Raw genomic sequence first — 25,388 nt, 5'->3', positions numbered from 1 at the left:
AAGAGAAGGTCCTACATGCAGGATAAAGTATGGTGGATGACATTTGCAACTGGCAGCTGTCTCCTTGTAGTCTTGACTTGCATGCGTCACCCATCACGAAAATATGGTAGATTTGACTTACCTATAGAAAAGGCTCTTACTGCAGAAAGAGAAAGTCTAGCTGCATTTTCTGCACTGTTCTCTCTCCACCTCTGACATCAGGGTGGATATTTTGTCAGAGCTTTGTGATGCACAGAATGAAGATACAAATGTACCTATTTACCAGTGCAGGAACTGCCCTGTTATGATTTCTGAATTTACAGCAATTCCTTCTGGATGTCCATATTCTTCTCAGGCTTAGTTTTGGGAGCTGATTTGCTCATTTTTCTGCCTTCTGACTCTGGTGAGACAATCCCAGTGGAGTTGAGAACGGCTTGCATATGTTATGCATGCAATTAATCACAGCCCCTGTGCTGCATCATATTTCTGCTTATGGGAGAAAAAAACCTTGACAGGATTCGCTGCTCGCTGAGAGGGCTGCATGTAGCCAATGGAGCAGTGACTGAAAGATATTTCATCATATGCTGTCATAGTGAGTACTTCATACAGGTCTGTGTCTTAGGTTCATAGATTAGTACTAGGCTAACTGCCCTTATGGACCATTTTAAGCTTAGCCAGTTATCCCATGTGAGACTCAAACCCTACACCTTCGGTTTATAAGGTAAACACATTAACCATTATGCCAACCTCCCACCCCATCTTCAACAAGGCATCCTGGATTAGACTTGGTGTGTTCGATAAAATCATCATGTTATCACTTTGAGTTGTAACTTTATCACTATACAAAGGATTTTTAATGTGTTTTAGTCGTATGTCAGAGTATGAAGCAAAACTTTGAAAAAGACCTGTCATCTTTATGGTTTGTGTCTGGGCTTCTGATGGATTTGGACTCGTATGTAATCATTCTGACTGCAGCGTAAATCAGCAAGCTTACTAGAATAAAATGACATCTTGTTTCATTAAAGTCTGTTAAATTTGGCCCGATAAGTGTTGTTCCATTGTGGCAGTACATTTCCACTTTTGATGCAATAATCTAGGTGTAGAATAAATGTGGCTACTGAAGGGAAAATTAAGCACCCAAAACAACCCTTTCCCCTGGAGGAGGTATGTCCTAGGATAATGTGTAAAGCCCTAGGATGTGTCTGAATTGAGGTCTAACAATAGTTGAAATATCTGAGGAGGTAGACAAAACCAGATTCATATCTTGGCACATCCTCCTACTTCATTAAAATAGGTTCATAGGTGGTTACTGGGCTGTTGATTCAAAAGTCTTCATAAGCCTAGCCACGTGTACCCAGTATAATACTAGAGAAATCCAACATAAGGGATCTTGCCTAAATTTGAGATCTTAGTTAGCAATGACTGCCAATTTCTAGGAGGGTCATAGGTGAATTCCCTGGCAGGAATTTACAGTTTCCCATCCAGGCTACACTTAAAAGTACAGTTGTGTACACTTACTATAAATGTAGATGTTCGAGTGTATTCACTGTTACAGTCATTATATTTGGGTAATCCTGAATTCCAAAGTCTTGGGTCCTGCATCAGCTGCTGTCGCCCCTTCCCTGACGTCAGGTCATCAGGGGTATAAAAGATGCGGCCGACGCCATTTTCTTTAGTTTTTCATGCCCCAGATGTCAGGTGCCCCCTAAAAGGGTAACTAAAATTTATATATATATATATATATATATATATATATATATATATATATATATATATACTTTACCTTCATCTCCAAGCAAATACACCACATAGGTTGTATAAATCAGAGAAGGAAAGATAGGTTCCATCAGAAGAAAGGGGGATGGCGGGTGGGTAACCTGGACTGCAACAGTGAATACACTCGAACATCTACATTTATGGTAAGTTTACACAAACTGTACTTTGTTCTTCATGTTTCACTGTTGCTGTCATTACGTTTGGGTAGAGTCCCAAAGCTATGGATGGGAGGCTGGAGCTAAACAGCATTAGGAGCGGCTATGAGGCCCTGCAGAACTGCAGTGGCAAAGCCTGCCCTGGATTTAGAGTAGAGTGGCAGATGATAGTGCTTTGTAAAGGTGTGCACCGAACTCCAAGTAGCAGCCTCTAAAATGTCCTTGGTTGGTACTCCCCTGAGAAAGGCTGCTGACGTGGCTGCAGCTCTGGTTGAATGTGGCCTAATGCCCTTAGGCACTGGCTTGCCATGGTGTAAGTAGCAGAAATGAATGCAGTGGCCTGTCCACTTTGAAATAGTCTGCTTTGAGATAGCCTTTCCTTGTGATCCTGCAGCATATGCTACTAGTAATTGCTCTTTCTGAAAACTCTAGTAATTGCTCTTTCTGAAAACTTTGGTTCTGTCCAAGTAGAATCTAAGTTGTCTGTGTATGTCCAAAGAATGCAGAATTATCTCCCCCTTGTTCTGTGGTTTTGGATAAAAAGTTGCCAGATGAATAGTTTGGTTAAGAGCCACACTGGACACCACCTCAGGCATAAATGTTGGGTTTGTCCTCAGAGACCCTGGATGGATAAAAAATGATAAAAGGTTCCACCGCCATGAGTGCCTGTAGCTCTGAAACTCGTCTTGCAGAAGTTATTGCTAGGAGCAGAGCTGTTTTCCAAGATAAAAACTTTATATCAGCAGTAGCAGCTGGCTCAAAAGGAGGCAGGGTGAGTTTTTCCAAGACATAGTTGAGGTCCCATGCAGGCACTGGTGATCTCCTTGGAGGCCTTAGATTTTTGGCTCCTCTGAGGTACTGTTTTAGTAAGGGATGAGAATAGATTGGTGGCTCTGTATTGTAATGAGCCGAAATGGCAGAGGCATGAATTTTAATAGATGAAAAAGATAGGCCTTTGTCCAGCATCTCTGTTAAGTATTGCAAAATCTGAGGAATATTTGGCACAGCTGTATCAGTTCCCTGTGCCTGGTTCCAAGCCCAGAATCTCTTCCATTTTCCAGCATAACATTTTCTAGTACTAGGCCTTCAGGCCTCCAAAATGACATCCATCACAGCTTTACTGAGAGGTGTGTTTTGTATGACTACATTATCCGTCATACTGCCAGGTTTAAAGTCCTGAGTTGGCTGTGCAGGATCTGATTGTCTTGCTGGGACAGTAGATGAGGTATTTGAGGTAAGGTCCAAGCTGGGCACTGAGACAAGTTCTTTAGGATTGGAAACCAGTACTGGCGGGCGCCAGTCTGGGGCAATCAGTATCATTTTTGGCTTCTCCTGTCTGACCTTTAGGAGTACTTTGGGGAGGAGAAGCAGTCGGGGAAAGGCATATACTGATAGGTTTTTCCAGCTGAAAGATAGAGCATCCACTTTCCATGCTTGTCTGTGATAAGTCCTTGTGCAGAATCTTTTTAGTTGGTAGTTGTGAGGGGAGGCAAATAGATCTATCCGGGCATCCCCAATTCCCTTGTTATCATGCTGAAGACTTGTGGATCCAGCTGCCACTCATGGGGATCCATGAAGTTTCTGCTTAGTTAGTCTGCCAGAGTATTTTTCCTTCCTGGCAGGAATTGTGCCTGCAGATGTACTTGGTAAGTTAATGCTGTGTCCCACAAAGTCATGGCTAGTCTGCAAAGGGGGTACGAATGTGTGCCCCCCTGCTTGTTTATATACCACATGACCGTGGTGTTGTCTGTCTATCAGTAGTTGTCCCGGATGAAGTAGGTCCTTGAAGGCTGTCTGGGCATTCTGAACAGCTAGCATCTCTTTTCGATTGATATGTAGATGTATTTGGGATGAGGACCGTGTGCCCTGAATGCATCTTCCTGCCATGTGGGCCACTCAGGCATAATCTGATGCATCCGTTGTTAGTGTGGCTGTCCCTTGTTTTGGTGACAAGCCTTTGCCCACCATAGAAACTCCTGTTGTAGGCAGGGAATGAGAGTAATCATTGTTTCCAGGCTGTGACAATGTTGAGTCCAAACACTTTTTAGATACCATTGAAGTTTCCTCATATGCAGTCTTGCATATGGAATTAGTAGGATGCAGGATGCCATGAAGCCCAAAGCCTGCAGAATTTTTCTTGCAGATAACTGGGCCTTTGTTGCCAACATTTTGAAATAGGTAGTCAGTTGCCTTTGTCTGGCATGAGATAAGCCATCTGGGCAGTTGTATTTAAGCTTGCACCCAGGAATATTATCTCAAGAAGGTACTAGTTTTGATTTCTTTTCATTGACTGTGTACCCTAGGCATGTTAGAAGTCTTTTCACAAACATCAGATGCTGTAGAATAATGTCCTTGTAATCTGCTTGAATTAGACAGTCGTCCAAGTAAGTATATATTTGTATTCCTCTTTATCTGCAGAATGCAATTACTGGTGCCAGGCACTTTGTAAAGACCCTGGGCACAGTAGATAAGCCAAAGGGCAGTGCAGAGAATTGGTAATGCATTGAGCCAGCCTTGAATCTGAGGTATCTTCTGCATAATTGTCTGATTGGGACATGCAGGTATGCCTCTCTTAGGTCTAAAGTCACCAGCCAAGCGTTCTTGCCCAGCATGGGCAGAAGCTGCTGCAAAGTCATCATCTTGAATTTTGGAATATCCAGGAAAGTGTTCAGAATAGACAGGTCCAGTATTGGTCTCCTGGTCTTGTCCTTTCTGGGTACCAAGAACAGTCTTGAGTGAAATCCTTGTCCCGGCTCTTGCTCTGGTACTTGTTGAATGGCCCCCATGTCCATGAGGGATGAGATTTGTTTTTGTGCCTCTGCCCATTGATTTTTTGGCAGATCTGGCCAGCTGTTGCCTTTGGCAGGTTATGGAAATGGAACTTGTACCTTTGTGACACGATATTTAGAAACCACTTGTCCTGGGTTATAATGTGCCAATTTTGAGAAAAAAGTGCTAATTTTCCCCCCTAAGGGGGCTGCCAGGAGATAAGTGCTTGGTGCAGGCAGGGGGAAGTCATTGGGACTGTTTCCTGTATGGTTGTGATTTGTCTTCTCCAACTTTGGAGGTAGAAGTACCCCATTGCTTTGACCTTTAGGAACCTTGCTCCTGGGATCTGCCCCTTTGAGGTCTGTCTGACACAGGAAAGGACCAGTTTTTTGTAGGCCAGTGTCTACTAAACCTAGGTGGCTGTACTTGTAAAAAATCTTTGACAGTTTGCATAGATTTAGCTTTGTCCTCCATTTTCTTTAACACCTCCTCTGCCTTAACACCAAACAAAGTATCATGCTGTAAAGGTGCATCCAATAATTTAACTTTGACATGATCAGGCAGATTTTGTTCCTTTAACCAAGCATGCCTCCTAATTACAAAACCCGTAACTGCGGCCCTGCAGGAGGCCTCCAAAGAATCAAAACCACATTGCAAAGTATGCTTTCCAACTTGTTCAGCTACATACAATAAATCCTGCATTTCCTTGTCTTCTGCACAGAGTGTAATAACATTTTCTGTTTAAGCAATGCCATGACATGTTGCTATCTGAGCATATGAAACCGACAGTTGGCCCTTATAGCCAACGTAGCAGATGTGTAAACCTTTTTTCCCCATCTATCCAGTGCCCTAGAATCTCTGTCAGAGGGGGTAGGGTTTTTTGTAGCGGAAGCCTTAACTCCTTTGGGACCCTGTGAAATAGTTTCTGGGTCTGCAGCAGGGCTTTTAAAAAAGAATTTGAGAGTCAGGAAACCTGTAATACCTGTCAGGCTTAACAGGAGCTGGAGGTAAGGAGTCCGGGGTAAGACTAGACTCCGAAAACGCATCATCAACAATAACACAGGTGGAATGGCTAGTGGCCTATGTTTAGGTAGTAAAAGGAAATCCCTGAGCCTCTTTTTAGATTCTGAAAAATCCGCTCCCTCATGGTATGCAAGATTTCCCCAAAAGAATAGTCCTCTGGAGGAGAAGCTGAAGGTATAGATTCTTCAGCATCAGAATCCTTATGGGGGGAAGAGAATATTCCTAATCAGAAGAAATAGAAACCTGATCTGAAGATTCATAGTCTGTCTCTTGCCTAAGCCTCTTATCAGGAGGGTGATGGGAACCCCTGATCAAGGTAATTAAGTCTTCGGCCATTTTGAGCATCTGAGCATTGAGAGGCCTATCCACGTGGCTTTTGAGTTTGTTTCTTTGCTTTAGAAAGTGCTTTAGTCTTGCCTTTGAAGCTGAGGTTGGTTTAATGTAAAGATGTTTAGGTTTGAATACACCCTCAGAAGCTGGTGCCTGCTCAGCGGCTCCTGACCCATCTGAAGGAATAGTATCCGAGGCTCCAATAACTTGAGTTATAACTTGAGTTTCCAGCGGCATGGCCGAATCCACGTGGGAGTCGGTAGCGCGCGGTTGTCTCTCTCTCTCTCCTTTTCTTTGCGTTTTTTTATTAACTCCGGTAGTCTGACGGCTATCCGACATTTCTGGATAATTAAACCCACGTCCAAAATAGTTTAAAGCAAAATCATACCAACGCTTAATAGTGCTTTGGTTAAATCTAGCACAAAACCGACAACCAGAAACGTGATCAGGGCCTAGGCAAGGAATACAGTAAGAATGAAAGTCCTTATGAGGTATTTGCTTTCCACAAGAAATACAATTATTTACTTTTTTCTGACATCGGTCTAGAGCAAGAAAAAAGTTTCTCCAACGGGGTACTTAGCTTTATTGAAGACTTCGGATCTGAAATTTGAACACGAAAATCTCAAGAGTCAGCCAACCGGCACCTGCGAACTGCTTCTGCTTCGGGCACCGCGTGGCAAGAAAGACTAAAGAAAATGGCGGCCGCATCTTTTATACCCCTGGCGACCTGACGTCAGGGAAGGGGCTACAGCAGCTGCCGCAGGACCCAAGACTTTGGAATTCAGGCAGACTGAGGGGCAACCTGCCAGCAGGATTACCCAAATGTAATGACTGCAACAGTGAAACACGAAGAACATGAGGGTCATAGAGGGGGCTCTGTTTGATGTGAATTGGTAGCCTAGTCCAGAGGAGTCGCAACCTCTGAGAGACGTATCTGTCTCTCCAGCATGTCCTATTTATGTCACAGGCCAGGTTAAGGTCCCTGGAACGGGTGACTCTTGTCCCAATTGACTTGCAGTTGTGCAGCATTTCCAGTAGGCTTGGATCTCAGATTGCTCTGTAGGTCAGCCACAAGTCTCCCCAAGTAGTCTGTACACTGCTGAGTACAGTCACAATGATTTTATTCTGTAAATGTATGACGTGTTGGAGACCCTGAACTTTCTTGGTTAGAAATCTCTGAGGTCTCTCAAATTGCTGCAGGTGTCTGGTAAGGTACATACCAATGGGAGCATTATACTCAATTAATAACCTGATGAGGATCGAGTATAGAAGTGTTGTGACCTCTTTCGCGCTCAAAGCAATGCCTTTGCTAATGAGGTGTGCAACGTAGAATGCATTCCTTACCACAGTAGACATAAGGTGGTCAAAGTTTTGTCTACAGTCGGTTTGCGTTCCCAAGGCTCTCACTACGGAGTTGTTACTTAGTGTATTATTTATGATAGTCTGAAGGGATATCTGAAGGGATATCGTTTTTACTGAAGGGGTGATAATGCATTTTTTAGCATTGAGTTTGAGTCCATGCAAGAAATCCATCAAATATATGTCTACCTCATGAAAAAGGCACAGCTGTTCCAGCTATAATGTACAAAAAACTTTTATTGCACAAACCACAGAAGGTAGACTTCACACAAATAACGCTGCTACAGTTGTCTTATACGTTTTCGTCAGCTAACTTCATCAGAATGAAGTAACCACATCAATTCCTCCCTATATATGCATTTGTAATTTAATTGAATCCATTCAAATCATCCAACCCATTAAATACACTTAAATGTGCAATGTCAAACAGCACAAAAGACAGACTTGTAACTATAAAATTTCAAGTGTTACTAAAATCACAACCAATAAATAATACATATACTATTGATAAAACTTATAAGTTATATAAGGGACATGTACAAATGTTAAAAATTGTGTATATGTAACTTAAAACGTTTGTATAAAGTAAATTATAATGAATGACAGTCTTGTGCAATAGCACCATCTTATGGTGATAGTTGATAAAAATAATAGGAAAATACAATTAATTTTTTAAAAAGAAATATCTAATCATGTTAAATAGTAGATGTTTGTTCAACATAAGTTAAAATCTTATAAAAATTATATAAATATACACAAATATATATATTATATTACAATTTTGCAGATCTTCGTTTTAAAACAGGTTTTAGGGAAACCATTTCATTCAGACCAGGGGAGCTACTGGCATCCAGTATTTGCCAATATAACACTTTATATTCTAAACAAGCTTCCCATGGTCCTCCCCTGGGACCTCTTCTATAACAAAGAACTGGAATTTTACCTGATCACATACTAATGTGTGTTTGTATAAGGCATTATTGACATTTCCTTTCCTCGTGTCATAATTATGTTCATATCACCTTTGCTTTAATTTTCTCTCGGTTTTACCAATATAGAAGGAATCACATGCTTCACATACTGCAATGTATACTAACCCACTAGTGTTACAATTTGCAAAACCCTTTGTTGTAATAAGTCTACCTCTACTTTTAAAACAAATTTTCACTTTCCTTCACATTACAATAGGGACAACTACCACACTTACTTGTCCCTTTCTTGTGGGTTTTTTGTGGGCCATGATTGGCTCCTTCTATAATATTTTTAATATTACTACCTTTTCTGTATGTTAACCTGAGAGATTAAACCAGAAAGGTTAAAGAAAAAGGAACCTATAAATTACAGAAATAGGAACTACCAGCAAAAAGGGAGGAACACATACTGGAGACAATAGTTACAGCGGATATTGGTTTTAACGGTGGTGTTTTTAGTTATAAAGGTTTTAATATTTAACCTCACTGATATTTCCATTGCTAAAGCAGATTTTAATTTATTTACTAAAGTATTCACCTTCATTCCCAGGGTCAAGGCCAACATTGTTAACCTACTAGTGGATGTGAAGATGTTTATTAAACAGAAGAATTTAGAGCTGTTTTTTAATGGTAGGGAGATGGAAAAAGATATTTCTGTTTTAAAGAAAGAGTATGTTTAATCCACCCCTACACCCACAGCTCAAACACTTCGAGAATTTATTAGAAAAAGAACTTGGGGAGAAACTAAAATACAACAAAGTGAATTCAAATCTTTCCAAAGAAGAATTGGATATTTTAGCATTCTGTAAAGAAAACAAAAATCTTAGGATCATGAAGCCTGACGGGGGGGGGGGGGGGGGGGGGTTGTGTGGTTTTAATGGACCAGATTGCCTATGATGCCAAAATGTTTGAAATGCTTAATGATGAAAATACCTATGAGAGGGTATCAGTAAATTAATTCAATATAGCACATAGGAAACTTACGGTATGTCTAAATGATTTGGTATTAGAGGGACTAATAGACCTTGAAACTTTTTTTATATGTTGAGAAACCTAGAGTTCCCTCCATTTTCGGCGTACCTAAGGTCCATAAAAACCAGAGAGATCCGCCTTTAAGACCTATAGTTTCGGCTGACGTTTCTTTAACAGCTCCCCTTGCCAAGTATATAGATGTTCATTTAAAACAGTGATGGAACATCCCAATATCTTAAAAGATTCATGGGATTTTTTTAAACAGTGATGGAACATCCCAATATCTTAAAAGATTCATGGGATTTTTTTAAACAGTGATGGAACATCCCAATATCTTAAAAGATTCATGGGATTTTTTTAAACAGTGATGGAACATCCCAATATCTTAAAAGATTCATGGGATTTTTTTAAACAGTGATGGAACGTCCCAATCTCTTAAAAGATTCATGGGATTTTTTTAAACAGTGATGGAACATCCCAATATCTTAAAATATTCATGGGATTTTTTTAAGACGTAGATAATACTGACCAACAGAACACTTCTTTTTTTTATAACCTTGGACATGGTGGAACTGTTTACATGTATTCCCCACGATATAGGTCTAGCATGGTTCGAGGAATTCTTGGAAAGTAACGCCATCCCCTTTACGGTGTTTCGTACATGCCTAGTACTCATGGATTTAATTCTGAAGAATAACTTTATATATTTTCAGGGAGAATAGTATAGGCAATTAAAAGGTGGCAGTGGGTGCACATTGTGCACCCACATATGCCAACATTATTTTATTGTATTGGAAGAACAAGTTTGCTTTTAATTCAGAGTTCCAACAGTGTTGGAATTATTATGGGCGTTTTTGGATGATGTCTGTCTTTTCTGGAACAGTACAAAAGAAAAGTTTATAGAATTTTATGAATTCATTTTAAGTACAACAGAATTTTTAAAATTTACTTATAATGTTGATTTCATTGAGCTTTGTTTTTCAGATGTTAATATTCAGAGAACCAATACAGGTTTTAAATCTAAAATTTACAGGAAAGGAACCTTTTCCAATACATACTTACATTACACTAGCTCTCACCCGCCACACCAAAAGAAGGCAATTGTTAAAGGACAACTGGTGAGAGCAAGTAGAATGACCTCGAATGAGCATGATTTCAAACAAGAATGTGAATATATTGTAAATATGTTAAAGGAAAGAGGCTACCCAGGTGATTTTTTACAAAACATTATTGAAGAGGTAGTCAAGGCAAGGATGACTAGATTTCACCTGTATTAAGAAATATTGAAAATACAGTAAATATTAAAGAACATCACCCGGGTGGGAAACGGTACCAGTCTGCCTTGACCATCACATATGACGGGGTGTTTTATTTGATTAGAAATATTAATAAGGAATGGAATAAATTTGCTAGTCTAACTGATTTGAAATTGAATTTTGAAGAACCTCTCAGGTTAACATACAGAAAAGGTCATAATATTAAAAATATTATAGAAGGAGCCAATCATGGCCCACAAGAAAGGGACAAGTAAGTGTGGTAGTTGTCCCTATTGTAATGTGAAGGAAAGTGAAAATTTGTTTTAAAAGTAGAGGTAGACTTATTACAACAAAGAGTTTTGCAAATTGTAACACTAGTGGGTTAGTATACATTGCAGTATGTGAAGCATGTGATTCCTTCTATATTGTAACAAATTGTAACACTAGTGGGTTAGTATACATTGCAGTATGTGAAGCATGTGATTCCTTCTATATTGTAACTATGTGAAGCATGTGATTCCTCCTATATTGTAACAAATTGTAACACTAGTGGGTTAGTATACATTGCAGTATGTGAAGCATGTGATTCCTCCTATATTGGTAAAACCGAGAGAAAATTAAAGCAAAGGTGATATGAACATAATTATGACACGAGGAAAGGAAATGTCAATAATGCCTTATACAAACACACATTAGTATGTGATCAGGTAAAATTCCAGTTCTTTGTTATAGAAGAGGTTCCTGTAGATCCCAGGGGAGGACCATGGGAAGCTTGTTTAGAATATAAAGAGTTATATTGGCAAATACTGGATGCCAGTAGCTCCCCTGGTCTGAATGAAATGGTTTCCCTAAAACCTGTTTTAAAACGAAGATCTGCAAAATTGTAATATAATATATATATTTGTGTATATTTATATAATTTTTATAAGATTTTAACTTATGTTGAACAAACATCTACTATTTAACATGATTAGATATTTCTCTTTTTAAAAAAATTAATTGTACTTTTTCCTATTAGGGCGGCCACGGTGGTGCAGTGGTTAGCATTGCCGCCTCACAGCAAGAGGTTCTCCAGTTCGATCCTCAGCTGGGGTGCCTTCTGTGCGGAGTCTGCATGTCCTCCCTGTGGTCGCGTGGGTTTCCTCCGGGTGCTCCGGTTTCCTCCCACATCCCAAAGACATGCTGCAGGTGGATTGGACACTCTAAATTGGCCCTAGGTGTGCGTGTGAGTGTGCCTTCTGTGGAAGGTTGGGCGCCGGGCTGGCAACTCGACACTGTAAAACTCCACTGCCATTCAATGTGCGGACAAGGTGATCCGCTGTGGCGACCCCTAACCGGGAAAAAGCCGAAAGAAGAAGAAGAATTGTACTTTTTCCTATTATTTTTATCAACTATCACCATAAGATGGTGCTATTGCACAAGACTGTCATTCATTATAATTTACTTTATACAAACGTTTTAAGTTACATATACACAATTTTTAACATTTGTACATGTCCCTTATATAACTTATAAGTTTTATCAATAGTATATGTATTATTTATTGGTTGTGATTTTAGTAACACTTGAAATTTTATAGTTACAAGTCTGTCTTTTGTGCTGTTTGACATTGCACATTTAAGTGTATTTAATGGGTTGGATGATTTGAATGGATTCAATTAAATTACAAATGCATATATAGGGAGGAATTGATGTGGTTACTTCATTCTGATGAAGTTAGCTGACGAAAACATATAAGACAACTGTAGCAGCGTTATTTGTGTGGAGTCTACCTTCTGTGGTTTGTGCAATAAAAGTTTTTCGTACATTATAGCTGGAACAGCTGTGCCTTGTTTCATTTACTTGTTTGCGGTTTGGCACAGAGACCACCTTCTTTGTGTTTATATGTCTACCTCATGTTACCATGGCTCAGAGGTCTTGATAATGGTGTCCTCCAAGGTGCTAGGGATAGGTCTTGAAACCTGGACATGGGTCGCTCCTTTACATAGTCCACCTAGGCAAAGTGTCAGCTATGCCTCTATGCAAAAAAGGAGAGGCAAGTGTAAAACCACAGAACCTTTTGTTACTCTGCCCCCTTTGGAAGGTAACCTTATTGACAAAAGCAGAAATTTGGGACAACCCCCAGACGTATATATGGTTTGCAAGGAGGGAACATAACGTAAACCATCCAGTTTACTAGTGTGTAAGTGCAGTGATTAGCTTTTATTCTTTGTTGCTAAGGATTCAGTTTGAGGATCAGACCTGGGTATAAGCGGGTTAGCCAAGGAAGTAAAGGGACAGAAAGGACCCATGTCTTCTTTCCTGAAAAAGAAAAGAACTTTCAGTTGGATTAGTGTAACTGTGGCATGTGTAAAAGTACAGTAGTCGTATTGTACAGTAAAGGTCAGGGGGATAGCTGGTGTAATGAAGCCTTGACATTGTGTCTAGACGTACAGCAGTAATGTTGTTCAGTAAAGGTTAGGGGGATAGCTGGTGTAATGAAGCCTTTACAGTGTGTCCAGATGTACAGCAGTAATGTTGTTCAGTAAAGATTAGGGGGGATAACTGGTGTAATGAAGTCTTGACATTATGTCTAGACATACAGCAGTAATGTTGTTAAGTAAAGGTCAAGAGGATAGCTGGTGTAATGAAGATTTAAAACTGTTTATTTACATTCCAGTTTTAAAATAATTACACTGAAAGGGGAGACGACATTAAAAATAAAACTTGCTCTGTTAGGCCATGCAAACTAATAAGGAGTCTTCTGGAATAACAACCAGAGCACTATTCGAAGGACGTTTGTTGTAATGCAGACAATGGAAGTGGTTATCCAGGTGACAAAACTGTATCAGGCTTCCAGAGACCAACAGTATCAGTGAAAGTAAAGATAAGGGAAAAACTGGATAAAAGGGATATTAGAGTAACTTGCATGGGGTACTTTTAGTCTGAATGATTATAAAGACAGGAAAACCAAAAAGTACATAAAACACTTGAAAACAAAATATGTCTCACGTAACTGCTACCTAACTGAGAGGATAGTCATGTTTAGCTGAAGAGTCAGCAGGTTGAATTTGCAGACAGCAAGTCTGAACACATTTGGTAACATTTTAAGCACAAACCTTCCTTTGTAGAGCACTGGTTGTGCATGTGTTTAAATCGATATGCCATCCCACTGATCTGGTGCACATTTCCCTCATATAATCTTCAGCCTATGTCTATCTGGTATTTCCTGTCCTCAAGGAACACTTGTTAAAATAGGCATGACTTTTTGTTTCTTACACAGAAGAAAGTATCTAACAGAATGATAATGCTAATTATTTAGGACTGAGCTGGCCAGTTACAATCTGAATAAATGTTAGCCACAGCCAGACAACCAGAGCTTACAGAGTTATTGATATTATTTTAGTTATGTTTGTTTATTCACTTACACTTTGTTGTCCAGGTTAGTCCCACAAGGCAAATGGCCTCTCTTCAGGGGAGACCTGAGGTGGTATCCGGGTCTATATTACATATTCAAAGTTTCAAAACTTCGAACCTCATATGTTCGACAACATATGAGCAAAGTTTGAAACATCGAAAATATAATAAAAAATTTTTACAAAAAAAAAAAATTATCTCAACGCTCTGAGCAGGGGGGCAAGCCCCCTGCACCCCCCCCCACACCCCCCACTTAAATATACCAACTCCGAGATCGCACTTCAGTGCAGAAAAGGGAAATTTTCCCATTCTGCACCATACTGAGCTATTGCTTTTAAAGTTTGATCATATGGTGTCGACCATATGACATTCAAACTTTAAAAAGTTCAAATAATTAATAGGGACCCTGGTATGCTTACTGACTAGGGAAATTTTGGCCAGGAAACTTCTTTTTGATAAGAGCTGCAGGATCTTTTACATTCACCTGAGCTACCACCAACTCAAGCAGATGGGGCCTTGGTTTAACATGTCACCTGAAGGATGGCACACCCAAGAATGTACGCACCCCCTTATTCTGCCCAGCAGTGTCTATATCTTAGACTACTAACTATTTGTTTTTAAAGCTTTCTTCAACTAGAAACTGGAAAAAAAACTTTAATCCTACCTTGATCTTCTCAAGTCTTTCGGCTTTTCCCGGTTAGGGGTTGCCACAGCGAATCTCTGGTCCGCTTATGCTTAGCAGTGGATTTTTACGGTGTCGAGTTGCCAGCCCGGCGCCCAACCTTCAGAGAAGGCAAACACACATTCACGTGCACACACCTACCTGCATGTCTTTTAACATTTCATCACTCACTGGGAGGACATCCAGACTCCACACAGAAGGCATTCCAGCCGAGAATCGAACCGGGGAGCCTGTTGCTGTGAGGCGACAATGCTAACCACTACACCACCGATCTTCTGAATGCTACAGCGACATTAATACTGTACAGAAGTGTTCTAGAATTTGCTGTTCCCCTGTGTGGCCTGATGGAAGCTTTCATTACTAATGTGGCATTGTTTTTGACCCCAGTGTGACTTTATTTGCATTTCTTTGTTTTACATTGTTGTACCTTCATTTAGAATGGATTACTCAGATCAGCATCTTTTTTAAGAATCACTAAACACTGTCTGGACATTTTTTTTTCAGTGACTCCTTTTAATTTGTGCTGTTTTGCCAGCTTCTAAACAGATTACACAGGCCCTTTTATTTACAAACACTGGCCAAATGGGCTGCTTTTATAAATAGAAGAAATTTCTTTAGCTAGTATTTTTCCCCCTGCACTAGCTCACTTTTTCAGATAAGACTATAGAGTTTCCTTTTCTTTCCTGGTCTCACTATTTATCTGTAACAGCAGAACTGCTCATCCCCTGTATTGTAATAGCTTCAGAAAATTCACATCTTGCATTTTGTGTAGAAGATTAAGGCTATAAGCAGTTCTGATTTACTTCCTACAGTCCAGGGTTTGATTCCATTCAGCGTCCAACTACTGTAAGACTCTGACTATGTCACTTTACCCAGTCAGTGCTCCTAGGCCGACTCTAATCTACCCTGTTTAAAAATACAATAAAAAAAATCCAATTAAGCTGCCTCACACAGGAAAGCGGACAGGTTTTATAAAAGGCAGCACTGTAAGCACCTTGCTGAATATGCTTTTCTTGATTCTCACGCTTAGTGCAGTAGGAAATTAGCTGCAGAAGCCAGTGAGACCTGTTCCCTTAGAAAACACTAAAGTGTTTTTATTATTTGATTGACTTAGTTAACCAGGGTAGAACACTGAACAACACTGACCAGTTTCCATCTCAGCTTGCGAGTTGACAAGCAATGAACAGAAAACGTTACACAGAAAAGGTATAAACGTGCAGAAACAATTTTGTATGCAGCACTGAATAACAGCATGTATACAGTTTATATACAAATCTTCAAAGACAGAATAAAGGAGTTGAGGGTGTAGAGGGAAGTGGTTGGAGTGAGCCAAGTCAACTTTGAGAAGATGGAGGCAGCAAGATATGTGCAGAGGTGACCGAAAGAAACAGCAAGTTAAAATGACTGAATGTACTTCTGACTGAAAAGCCAGTTCTCTGAAAACTGTAGAAGTCAATATATGATACTTCTGGTGTCAGTTTTGATCATGGGCATTGTTAGTGACGTAATTTAGAAGATTTTGTGTGGACTGGCAATGTCTTCTGTCATGTTGTATCCGACATTTATACGTCACCACTGATTCACTGGGTGTGGTGATTTCCTTTTGTCCACTGGTGTGCGACTGTGGAGTTGATATATAATTAAGTAGAGGTGGGGGGTTCAGAGCTTGCCCCCCCGTGCAAAAATAAAAAAAGCTTTTTATGTTGTGTATATATATTGTGTCAAATGTTTTTCAGTCATGAGTACATTGTCATTTAAACCTACTGTTGTTTTTTTTTTCTCAAGCAAAGCTACCTTCGATGATATGATGCACAACTGCAGAAACAGAGTGCCAGTTGAATATGTAGAGATAAGACACCAGTAGGAGGGCAATAAAGTGACATGGTATTGCGTGGGGCACACAGGATAAGTTAGAGAATGTGCCCATTGAGAGTTATACAATCCCAACATGGAATGCACCAAGGAAGCTGAGCAGCACAGAAATAGCATACAAAGGGAGACGCAGCTAAGCCATGCTTTTTTATATGTGGCAATGTATGGGTGATTACTACAGGAAAATTTGACAGTGGGATAAATGTTACATTTAGGGTATAGTTTTCTATCAGCTCTTCCTCGTAGTGCACAAAATTTCTTCACTTACATCGGGTGAAATTATCTTAAAAGGAAATCATGATGGCTGTTTCATTTAGTAATATGGACACATTTCACTTAAATTCCTTCACTGACAGTTTTTACTTCCCTAACTGCATTTGGACTCCTCTTACCTCTGGGACCAGGGTCTCCAAGTTCTCCGGGAGGCCCTCTGTATCCAGGTGGTCCACGGTTTCCGGGATGACCAATCTTGCCAGATGCTCCGGGAGTTCCAGGTGGGCCAGCAGGTCCAGGGCGTCCAACCATGCCAGGAGACAAAGGCCTTCGCAAATTGGCAGCTAATTGTGCAATCTGATCTGTAAGATAAACGAAATGTTAATGTACTATGTGGGAGTATTTTAATGTTTTATTTAGTTTGCCAGATACTGAATATCAGTTTACTTCTCCAGAAAATAAAGCAACTAACAGTCAAGAAAGTAAAACAGGCATGCGCATACACATATATGCATATCTACAGCCCTCTGTGCATGCAAATTAAAACAGTGTTTTTTTTGTAGCGGGGGCTGTGCCCCCACACCCCTGCTAATTATATATACCAACTCCGAGATCGCACAGTTTCATAAAAGGGCATATTTCCCAACCCTGGGAATTGTGCTTTCTCACACACCTGTCTACCATTTGAGTAGCCAACTAAATTTTGTTAAATAAGCAGATGTTAGTCATATGTGAAATTGACTAAATTCAGTTACCCTTATTATATACATATGACCTGTAGATATATATCTCCATACACACACACACACACACACACTCTTGTATATATTGCAGAGTGAATCCCATCTTCAACCCCTTTTTCCTATTTTTGCACATGGGGTTGGGGTGTCACTTCAACAGTGACAGTTATCTAGAACTAAGGTTAAGGTGGGTAACCCTGCCACTGTACTTCCACACCACGGACTTCTGGTCAATTTAGTGTGTCTATTCCATTTACTGCATGTCTTCGGAATGTGAGAGGAAACTGAAGCACCCAGAGGAAACCCTCGTGAACACAGGGAGAACATGCAGACTCTGCACAGAAGGCACCCCGCCAAGAATCGAACCAGGGAGCCTCTTCCTGTGAGGCAACAACACTATCTGCTGTGCCACTGTGCAAAATAAATATTCCAGTTTAATTACATATTGGAGACTGTAAAGTGGTGACAGGGGAAAGTGTAGTTAGGCAGCATAGAATGGTGGTGTGTAGGATGGTGTTGGTGATCAAGAAGAGGAGGACAAGTGTGAGAACAGTGCCAAGGATCAAATGGTGGAAGTTGAAAAAGGGTGATTGTGAGGTGGAGTTCAGGGAAGAGTTAAAATAGGCACTGAGGGGTAGTGAAGAGTTACCAAATAGCTGGGTATCTACAGCAGAGATGGTAAGGGAGACTGCTAGAAAGGTGCTTGGTGTGACATCTGGACAGAGGAGACCTGGTGGTGGAATGAGGAAGTGCAGGAGAGTATACAGAGGAGGAGGCTGGCGAAGAAGTGGGATTGTCAGAGAGATGAAAGTAGAGAGGAGTATAAGGAGATTAGGAGCATGGCAGAGAGAGAGGTGGCTAAGGATAAGGCATATGGAGAGTTGTATGAAAGGTTGGGCACTAAAGGAGAAAAGGACCTGTACCGATTGGCTAGACAGAGGGACCGAGCTGGGAAAGATGTGCAGCAGGTAAGGGTGATAAAGGACAGCGAGGGAAACTTACTCGCAAGCGAGGAGAGTGTGTTGAGCAGATGGAAAGAGTACTTTGAAGGGCTGATAAATGAGAGAGAGAGAAGGTTGGATAATGTGGGGATAATGAATCGGGAAGTGAAACAGATTAGCAAGGAGGAAGTACGGACAGCTATGAAGAGGATGAAGAATGGAAAGGCTGTTGGTCCAGATGACATGTGGAAGCATGGAGGTACTTAGGAGAAATGGCAGTGGAGTTCTTAACCAGATTGTTTAATAAAATCTTGGAAAGTCAGAGGATGCCTGAGGAGTGGAGAAAGTGTTTTGGTACCTATTTTTAAGAATAAGGGTGATTGTGCAGAGCTGTAGTAACTACAGAAGGATAAAACTGATCAGTCACAGCTTGAAGTTATGGGAAAGAGTAGTGGAAGCTAGGTTAAGAAAGGAGGTTATGATTAGCGATCAGCAGTATGGTTTCATGCAAGGAAAGAGCACTACAGATGCAATGTTTGCTCTGAGAGTGTTGTTGGAGAAATATAGAGAAGTCAGAAGGAGTTGCATTGTGTCTTTGTTGACTTGGAGAAAGCATATGATAGGGTGCCTAGAGAGGAGTTGTGGCATTGTATGAGGAAGTCAGGAGTGTCAGAGAAGTATGTAAGAGTAGTACAGGATATGTACGAGGGTAGTGTGACAGTGGTGAAGTCTGCAGTGGGAGTGACAGATCCATTTAAGGTGGAGGTGGGATTACATCAAGGATCAGCTCTGAGCCCTTTCTTATTTGCAATGGTGATGGACAGGTTGACAGACGAGATCAGACAGGAGGCCCCATGGACTATGATGTTTGCAGATGACATTGTGATCTGTAGTGAGAGTAGGGACCAGGTTGAAGATACCTTGGAGAGGTGGAGATATGCTCTACAGCTCAGGTTGGACGATTTGGAGACAGAGAGGCATTGCGTTGGTTTGGACATGTGCTGAGGAGGGATGATGGGTACATTGGGAAAAGGATGCTAAGGATGGAGCTGCCAGGTAAGAGGAAAAGGGGAAGGCCTAAGATAAGGTTTATGGACGTGGTGAGAGAGGACTTGTAGGTGGTTGGTGTGACAGAGCAATATGCAGAGGACAGGAAGAAATGGAAAAAGATGATCCGGTGTGGCAACCCCTAACGGGAAAAGCCAAATTACATATTGGCCTGCATTGACATCACAAGCTGACTTTTTTTCTTTCACGTATGCATAAAATAAAACAACATTAATTGTCTGTCAACAAACTCAAATGTCACTGCTCCCATATTTTTTCAGTATTACAAGAAACCAGTTTCTGCTTATCTAGCAAATCTTTAGTTTTCTATTTATCCAAAAATATGTGCTTTTATTACTTTAGCTACAACACAGGAAATTCATTTATTTCACTGTGCTAATTTCTATGCCCTACCATGATCTCATCTGTAAAAAATAAGCTAGATATTCAAGACTAGGAATAACCACAATTTCTAATGTAACCCTCTCTCCAAGCAGGTAGATTAGGAGGAGCTGTAGCTAAACAAATCGCCTTTCATCACTACTAAAATAATCAACTTAGCGTATCATTAACTGCAGCAAAAAAGATCAAAACAGATTACCTCATGTTGTCCTCACACCCAACTTATCTCTAAAGCTACTTGCTTTAAAATCACACAAGACTAAGAGCGGGGTAGTACTTATCAGCAACACATTGAGTCTGACAAAGAATAAACGATACCCATTTTATCAGTATGATTTTCAACAAAGTTTAGGACTCCCAGAAGAAGATCCTGTCCTTCCACAGTGCCAGCACTGAAGTGTAACATTTGAAGAGGTAATTTTTGTATAAATTCAGTCGTATCTTTAAAGTATTGTTAAATGCCTGAACTGTTTCTGCTGAAATTCAGCCACCATTTGATATTTTAGTCCAGAGATCATAGGATCCTGTTCCATGGGGTCTTACTGGAGGGGATTTACAGTTGGATTTTTCTGAGGGACACGTCAGTGGCTGTTTTCAGGATATGTGCATGCCACAGAGTTTTGTATAGTGGCACTTAAGGTGCACGGCTTGCTAGATGCCCCATTTTTTACAAGCTGCACAAGCAGTTCAGTTCTCATCCTGTGTAACTGGAAAGCCTCTGCAGGCCTGACCTTTGAAGGGTTCCTGCACTCGCGTTGCGTGCCAATCACTGGAGTACATGCGTCTAGCTTATGCCCAGAGCATTATACTGAAGGGTTCCTGCACTCACGTTGCGCACCAATCACTGGAGTACATGCGTCTAGCTTATGCCCAGAGCATTATACTGAAGGGTTCCTGCACTCGTGTTGCGCGCCAATCACTGGAGTACATGCGTCTAGCTTATGCCCAGAGCATTATACTGAAGGGTTCCTGCACTCGCGTTGCGTGCCAATCACTGGAGTACATGCGTCTAGCTTATGCCCAGAGCATTATACTGAAGGGTTCCTGCACTCGCGTTGCGTGCCAATCACTGGAGTACATGCGTCTAGCTTACGCCCAGAGCATTATACCGTTAGTACTGCAAATGCAACACCCATCAGCCGAATTTAGACTGACTGTTTACTGATTCGTCAGGATTTTTTTTTTTTTTTACACTTTGTTGGTTGGTTGGTTGATTGGGATGAAGGATATTCAGTTGGTGGGCCTTCCTTGAAAAGCTAGGAAGGGACCAGAGACGTGAAGTAAGAGCACAAGGCCATGGTGGGACTGACCTGCATCCTCCTCTTCAGCAACCTCCCATCCCTTAATGAAAGTTTATCCCCACTTCTTATGGCATGGAATTTCTAATTGTTTCCTGGCAAACAAGTCTGGAGATGCACTCTTTGGGAATAATTTTTGTGAGCAAAAAAACAAAAATTTCTTACAAAATTCATTTTGTGCTGTTTTCATCACACATTCTTTTCTTCTTTCAGCACCTACACCATTCTCTTAATTCTGTCCACCATCTAATAATTCCCCGTGCCCAAGTGTGTAGTCATTTCCCTGCTAGTCTCTGGATAATAGGATACAAGTGCCATCGTGCTGCACAAGTTACACAGAAATGTGCACATCATCTCCTTAAGCCACTGTATCGGGCAGGAAACGTACACCTGTACCTTGGCCAATGGCTGTAATGTGCAAATGTTTGCCAGGATGCTCTGTAAACAGCATGCAAGCACACGCTGTGGATGTATTTCTTGTCTCCGCAAGATGTTTATTCAGAGCGCCTTGTAGCTGGACTGTATACAGCATTGATTTGCAGATCACTGTAGCTTTGCATTAATGGTTTTTAAAGCTGTTTGCACCACATCCTACAAGGGTGTACGTCAGACAGTAAACAGCCTGCTTTAGTTTACTCACCTTTTCTCCTTCAGTCAGTGAGTAGTGCAGGGCCCAAAATCCTCTACGACAGAGAGGGCAGCAGCCACACTCCATTCCCAATCAGACTGCTAAATGAACTGAGGTCACCTGCATTTTAGTCAAGGCTCTTTCAATCTGTACTAGTGGAGCTATCGGGTCATCATAGTTGAGAAGTGGTATTGGGGCCTTCTCCCTTGCTAACAGTTTAGCAGTTTAGTGGTGAGGGTCTCTCAGGCCACTGTAGACCTTCTCCTACTCTCTTTACATTAGATGGTTCACCAGTTCTTCTTGTAAACACAGACTGATGTGAGCACTTGCATGTGTCACACCAGTCACTTCACCATAGCACACCTCCTTACACACCATGGTATCATTACCCCATGCCAGCCATGCAGTTCATCTACATGTGTGTGCCTTGTTCCACAGTGGCACATCAACCCTGTTAGGAGCAAAACCTCGCTCATTGCTGTCTGAATCTTTTCAGGTTTCTTTGAGGCAAATAGGCTAATATCCCTCCTTCTTTGACTACTTTCTGATAAGCAGACAATCTTTTGGGGATTCCATGTACCTTTGGCGTGGCCTTCATTTGTAAGTTTCTACCCAAAGGAGGTGTATCCCTGGAGAGGAAATAGGAGCTTCTTCTGATCATTCCTACACAGGAGCAACGTACAAAGCCACAAAACAGAAACTGGTGAAAAAATCCATGTTCATCTTGGTTTTGCTCACAGAACACGTGATAATGACAAATTAACAAATCAAATGAAAAAAAGTGAGTATTGTGTTTATTTTTTAATGTTAAAAGTGATGAATGTGTCTCTTGACATTTCAAGTTGCATCAGAAAAGGTTGCACATTCACAGGCAGTGTGCTTACATCACAGGTTCGATCCCAGTGAAGTCCTTATCCTTTATGAAGTGGACAGTGAAGGGCAAGTTGCCATATTTGCAAATGTAAGATTGTAACAAGCAGACCTGACCACAGAATGACTTTGGGCATCCTTTTTTTCAAGCTGGAGTACTTTCTGCTTTATATGTATGTGCTTCAGGAACTTATACTGTTTGCCAGTCAGATATGTTCAGCCATTCACATCATCAGAATGTGTAGTATGATGATAAACAACCAGGAGACAGACCAGCTGTGCATGCAGGATGCACACAGACCTGCTGACAGTGTAGTATGATGATAAACCACCAGGAGACAGACCAGCTGTGCATGCAGGATGCACACAGACCTGCTGAAACTGAAAAATGTTGCTTTTCTAATGGATGATAAACAACACTACTTTAAAATGTGATGGTATAATCAGGGATAACAATAGTGGTACATGCTGTGCAAACAATTTTGCAGTGGTAAGAGGAATCTTTGAACATCTGATGTTTACGAATTTCAGGTTTATAATTCTATAACCTTGTGTATTGTTGGTAATGAAAAAATGTTAATTCTGGGGCAAGAACATTGCCCAGGGGTTGTACAGACTGCCCTGGTGAGGACTGCAAGGGTGAGCTTATTTACAGAGTAGAAGTTTAAGATTAAAAAAGAAAATCATTGAGTGAATGGCTTGCAAAAGGAGAACCCAGGACAAATTGTTCCAAAATCAAGTACTAATGCAGTAGGCATTTACATATGAGTCACCAATGGAAACCTAAAATAGGTATTGCTGTGACACTATCTAATGTGAAATTGTTCAATCTCGCCGTTTGTTCTTACGCATGGGTTTGGAGCCGATCCTCGGCTCCGAGACGGCCACTTCTACAGCTCTGCATCTTGAGAAAGCTCGAGGCACAATCCCCTAGTGCTAACCCTCAGATCTAGTTTGCCGCGGCAGCAGATGCATCGCAGAAGCTCGGGCCAGTAAACTTTTTCTGTTTTTCGAAGTTTTTCCATAACTTTCTTTATTAGTATAGATATATATATATATATATATATATATATATATATATATATATATATATTAGTCTTTTATTAGTGTAGTTACAGGGAGTTATATATTCTTCTTCTTATTGTTGTTATATTATAACTTTTCTAAGGCAACTTTCAGGCCTATTATCCTGTCTTTTAACAGGTGTTTTTTCTTTAGAAAGGCTTAAGTCCTTACTTTTTTGTGTGCAGTGATACCTTGATATTTTCTTGTTTTCAGGTTTTATAGGTATATGTCTAATTTTTGAACATGTCTGAGAAGCAAAAATCAGGCTTTAAGAGATGTCTATGCGGACAGAAAATGTCCATCACGGATAACCACTCTTTCTTCGTCTACTGTCTTGGCCCTCTCCACTTACAGGAGGACTGTTCTATTTGCCATTCCTTCAGTGGGAGGGTCATGATGGAGAGACGCAGGAAGTTGGTAGACAGGGGTTTATTAAAGCCCGAATTTCAGGAGGCCCTTGACAAGGCTGAATTGGTATCCAAGTCTTGGAGAGTGTCGGAGCCAAAGTCATCGGCTCCGAGCACCTCTATTAAGATTCGGACACCGGCTCCACAGTCTTCAGAGTCGGTTGTCGAATGTATATCTTTGATCGAGACTCCGGTCTTGGAGCCGGTCTCGGAGGTTCCGCCGCCATCGATCCTTCACTCGGTGACTACTTTGGCCCCTTCGACCCGCTCTTCGAGACCCTTATCTGATTCGGATGTGGATCGAGTGATACAGACGTTAATGGAGAACTCTGCCCTTTCTAAATTGATCCAAGTTTCATCCTAGCTGGTTTTGAAACTCGAAGCCCTCCCTGGGTCATCTACTGCTCCTCCTCAGAGACCTGTCGAGTCTTCGGAGCCGAGAATCGAAGTTCTGATGATGGTAGAACCATCGATACCGAAGCCTATAGCTGTGCTTTCGGTACCGTTGACCTCGACGCCCTCGGAACGGATAGAGGGGTCCCGGAGCCGACTATTGTTCCTTGGTTCCAGGGCAGACAGTCTAACCGAGATGTCGGTACCAACTCTCCCCCTAGGAGCCTCGGCTCAGATTAGTTCGGCACCGTCCTCTGGATCGGAGCCCGGACCCCCGGTCTCGGGGATTGTTCCTGGTTTCTCGAAACCAAGAAGGTCTTCGGATCCGGGTACCGGTGCCTTCGATGCCATGAGGAAGGTCTTGTCGAAACAGACACATATCTCATCGGATTCTTCTCCTCCTCCCCCTAAGGGTCCATGTTCAACTTCTGTATCCTCGGCTCCTGCCAAGTGTCGAGACCCAATGCCTCAGTTGCCCCCAGAGGGTGCTCCCGGTTCCTCGGACGCTTCTCCAGAAGCCCCATCTGAAGAAGTACCAAGGAAAAGACTGTGCAAGAGGAGGCACATAGATTCCCCACAGGAATCTCTTACATCAGATACAGATTTAGATGAAGCAGAAGGGTCCCCACGGTCCCCCCTGGAGGATGTCTCCTTTGCGGACATCCTGGAGATCCTAAAACAGAGGGGAGATTGGCAGCCACTTAACCCTTTTGTGGATGAATCAGTATTGCTGAAGGCATTCGGGGCTCTACCTTCTACCTCCTGGGTGACCCCTCCCTTTGACGAACTTATGGACTTGATAGCTCGTAGGGCTTGGGAGACACCTGACATGGTGGAACCAGTT

At 41.4% G+C, this 25,388-nt stretch overlaps 1 protein-coding gene across 2 annotated transcripts in view; it reads right to left on the bottom strand.

Moving 5' to 3' along the window:
• The window catches only part of COL9A3 (collagen type IX alpha 3 chain), a 727,303-nt gene that overhangs the window by 134,997 nt on the left and 566,918 nt on the right, over window positions 1-25,388 (bottom strand). For both annotated transcript variants that reach the window (XM_044090399.1, XM_044090400.1), the window contains exon 30: window positions 16,933-17,115. In XM_044090399.1, the coding sequence (XP_043946334.1) occupies window positions 16,933-17,115 (183 nt within the window). The remainder of the gene's footprint in view (window positions 1-16,932; window positions 17,116-25,388) is intronic.

Source organism: Protopterus annectens, chromosome 12.part0 (assembly GCF_019279795.1).
Source record: "Protopterus annectens isolate FY-2018-M chromosome 12.part0, PAN1.0, whole genome shotgun sequence".
Lineage (NCBI taxonomy): Eukaryota > Metazoa > Chordata > Ceratodontiformes > Protopteridae > Protopterus > Protopterus annectens.
The sequence above is the reverse complement of the archived record's forward strand: the minus strand, read 5'-3'. Positions and strand labels throughout refer to the sequence as shown.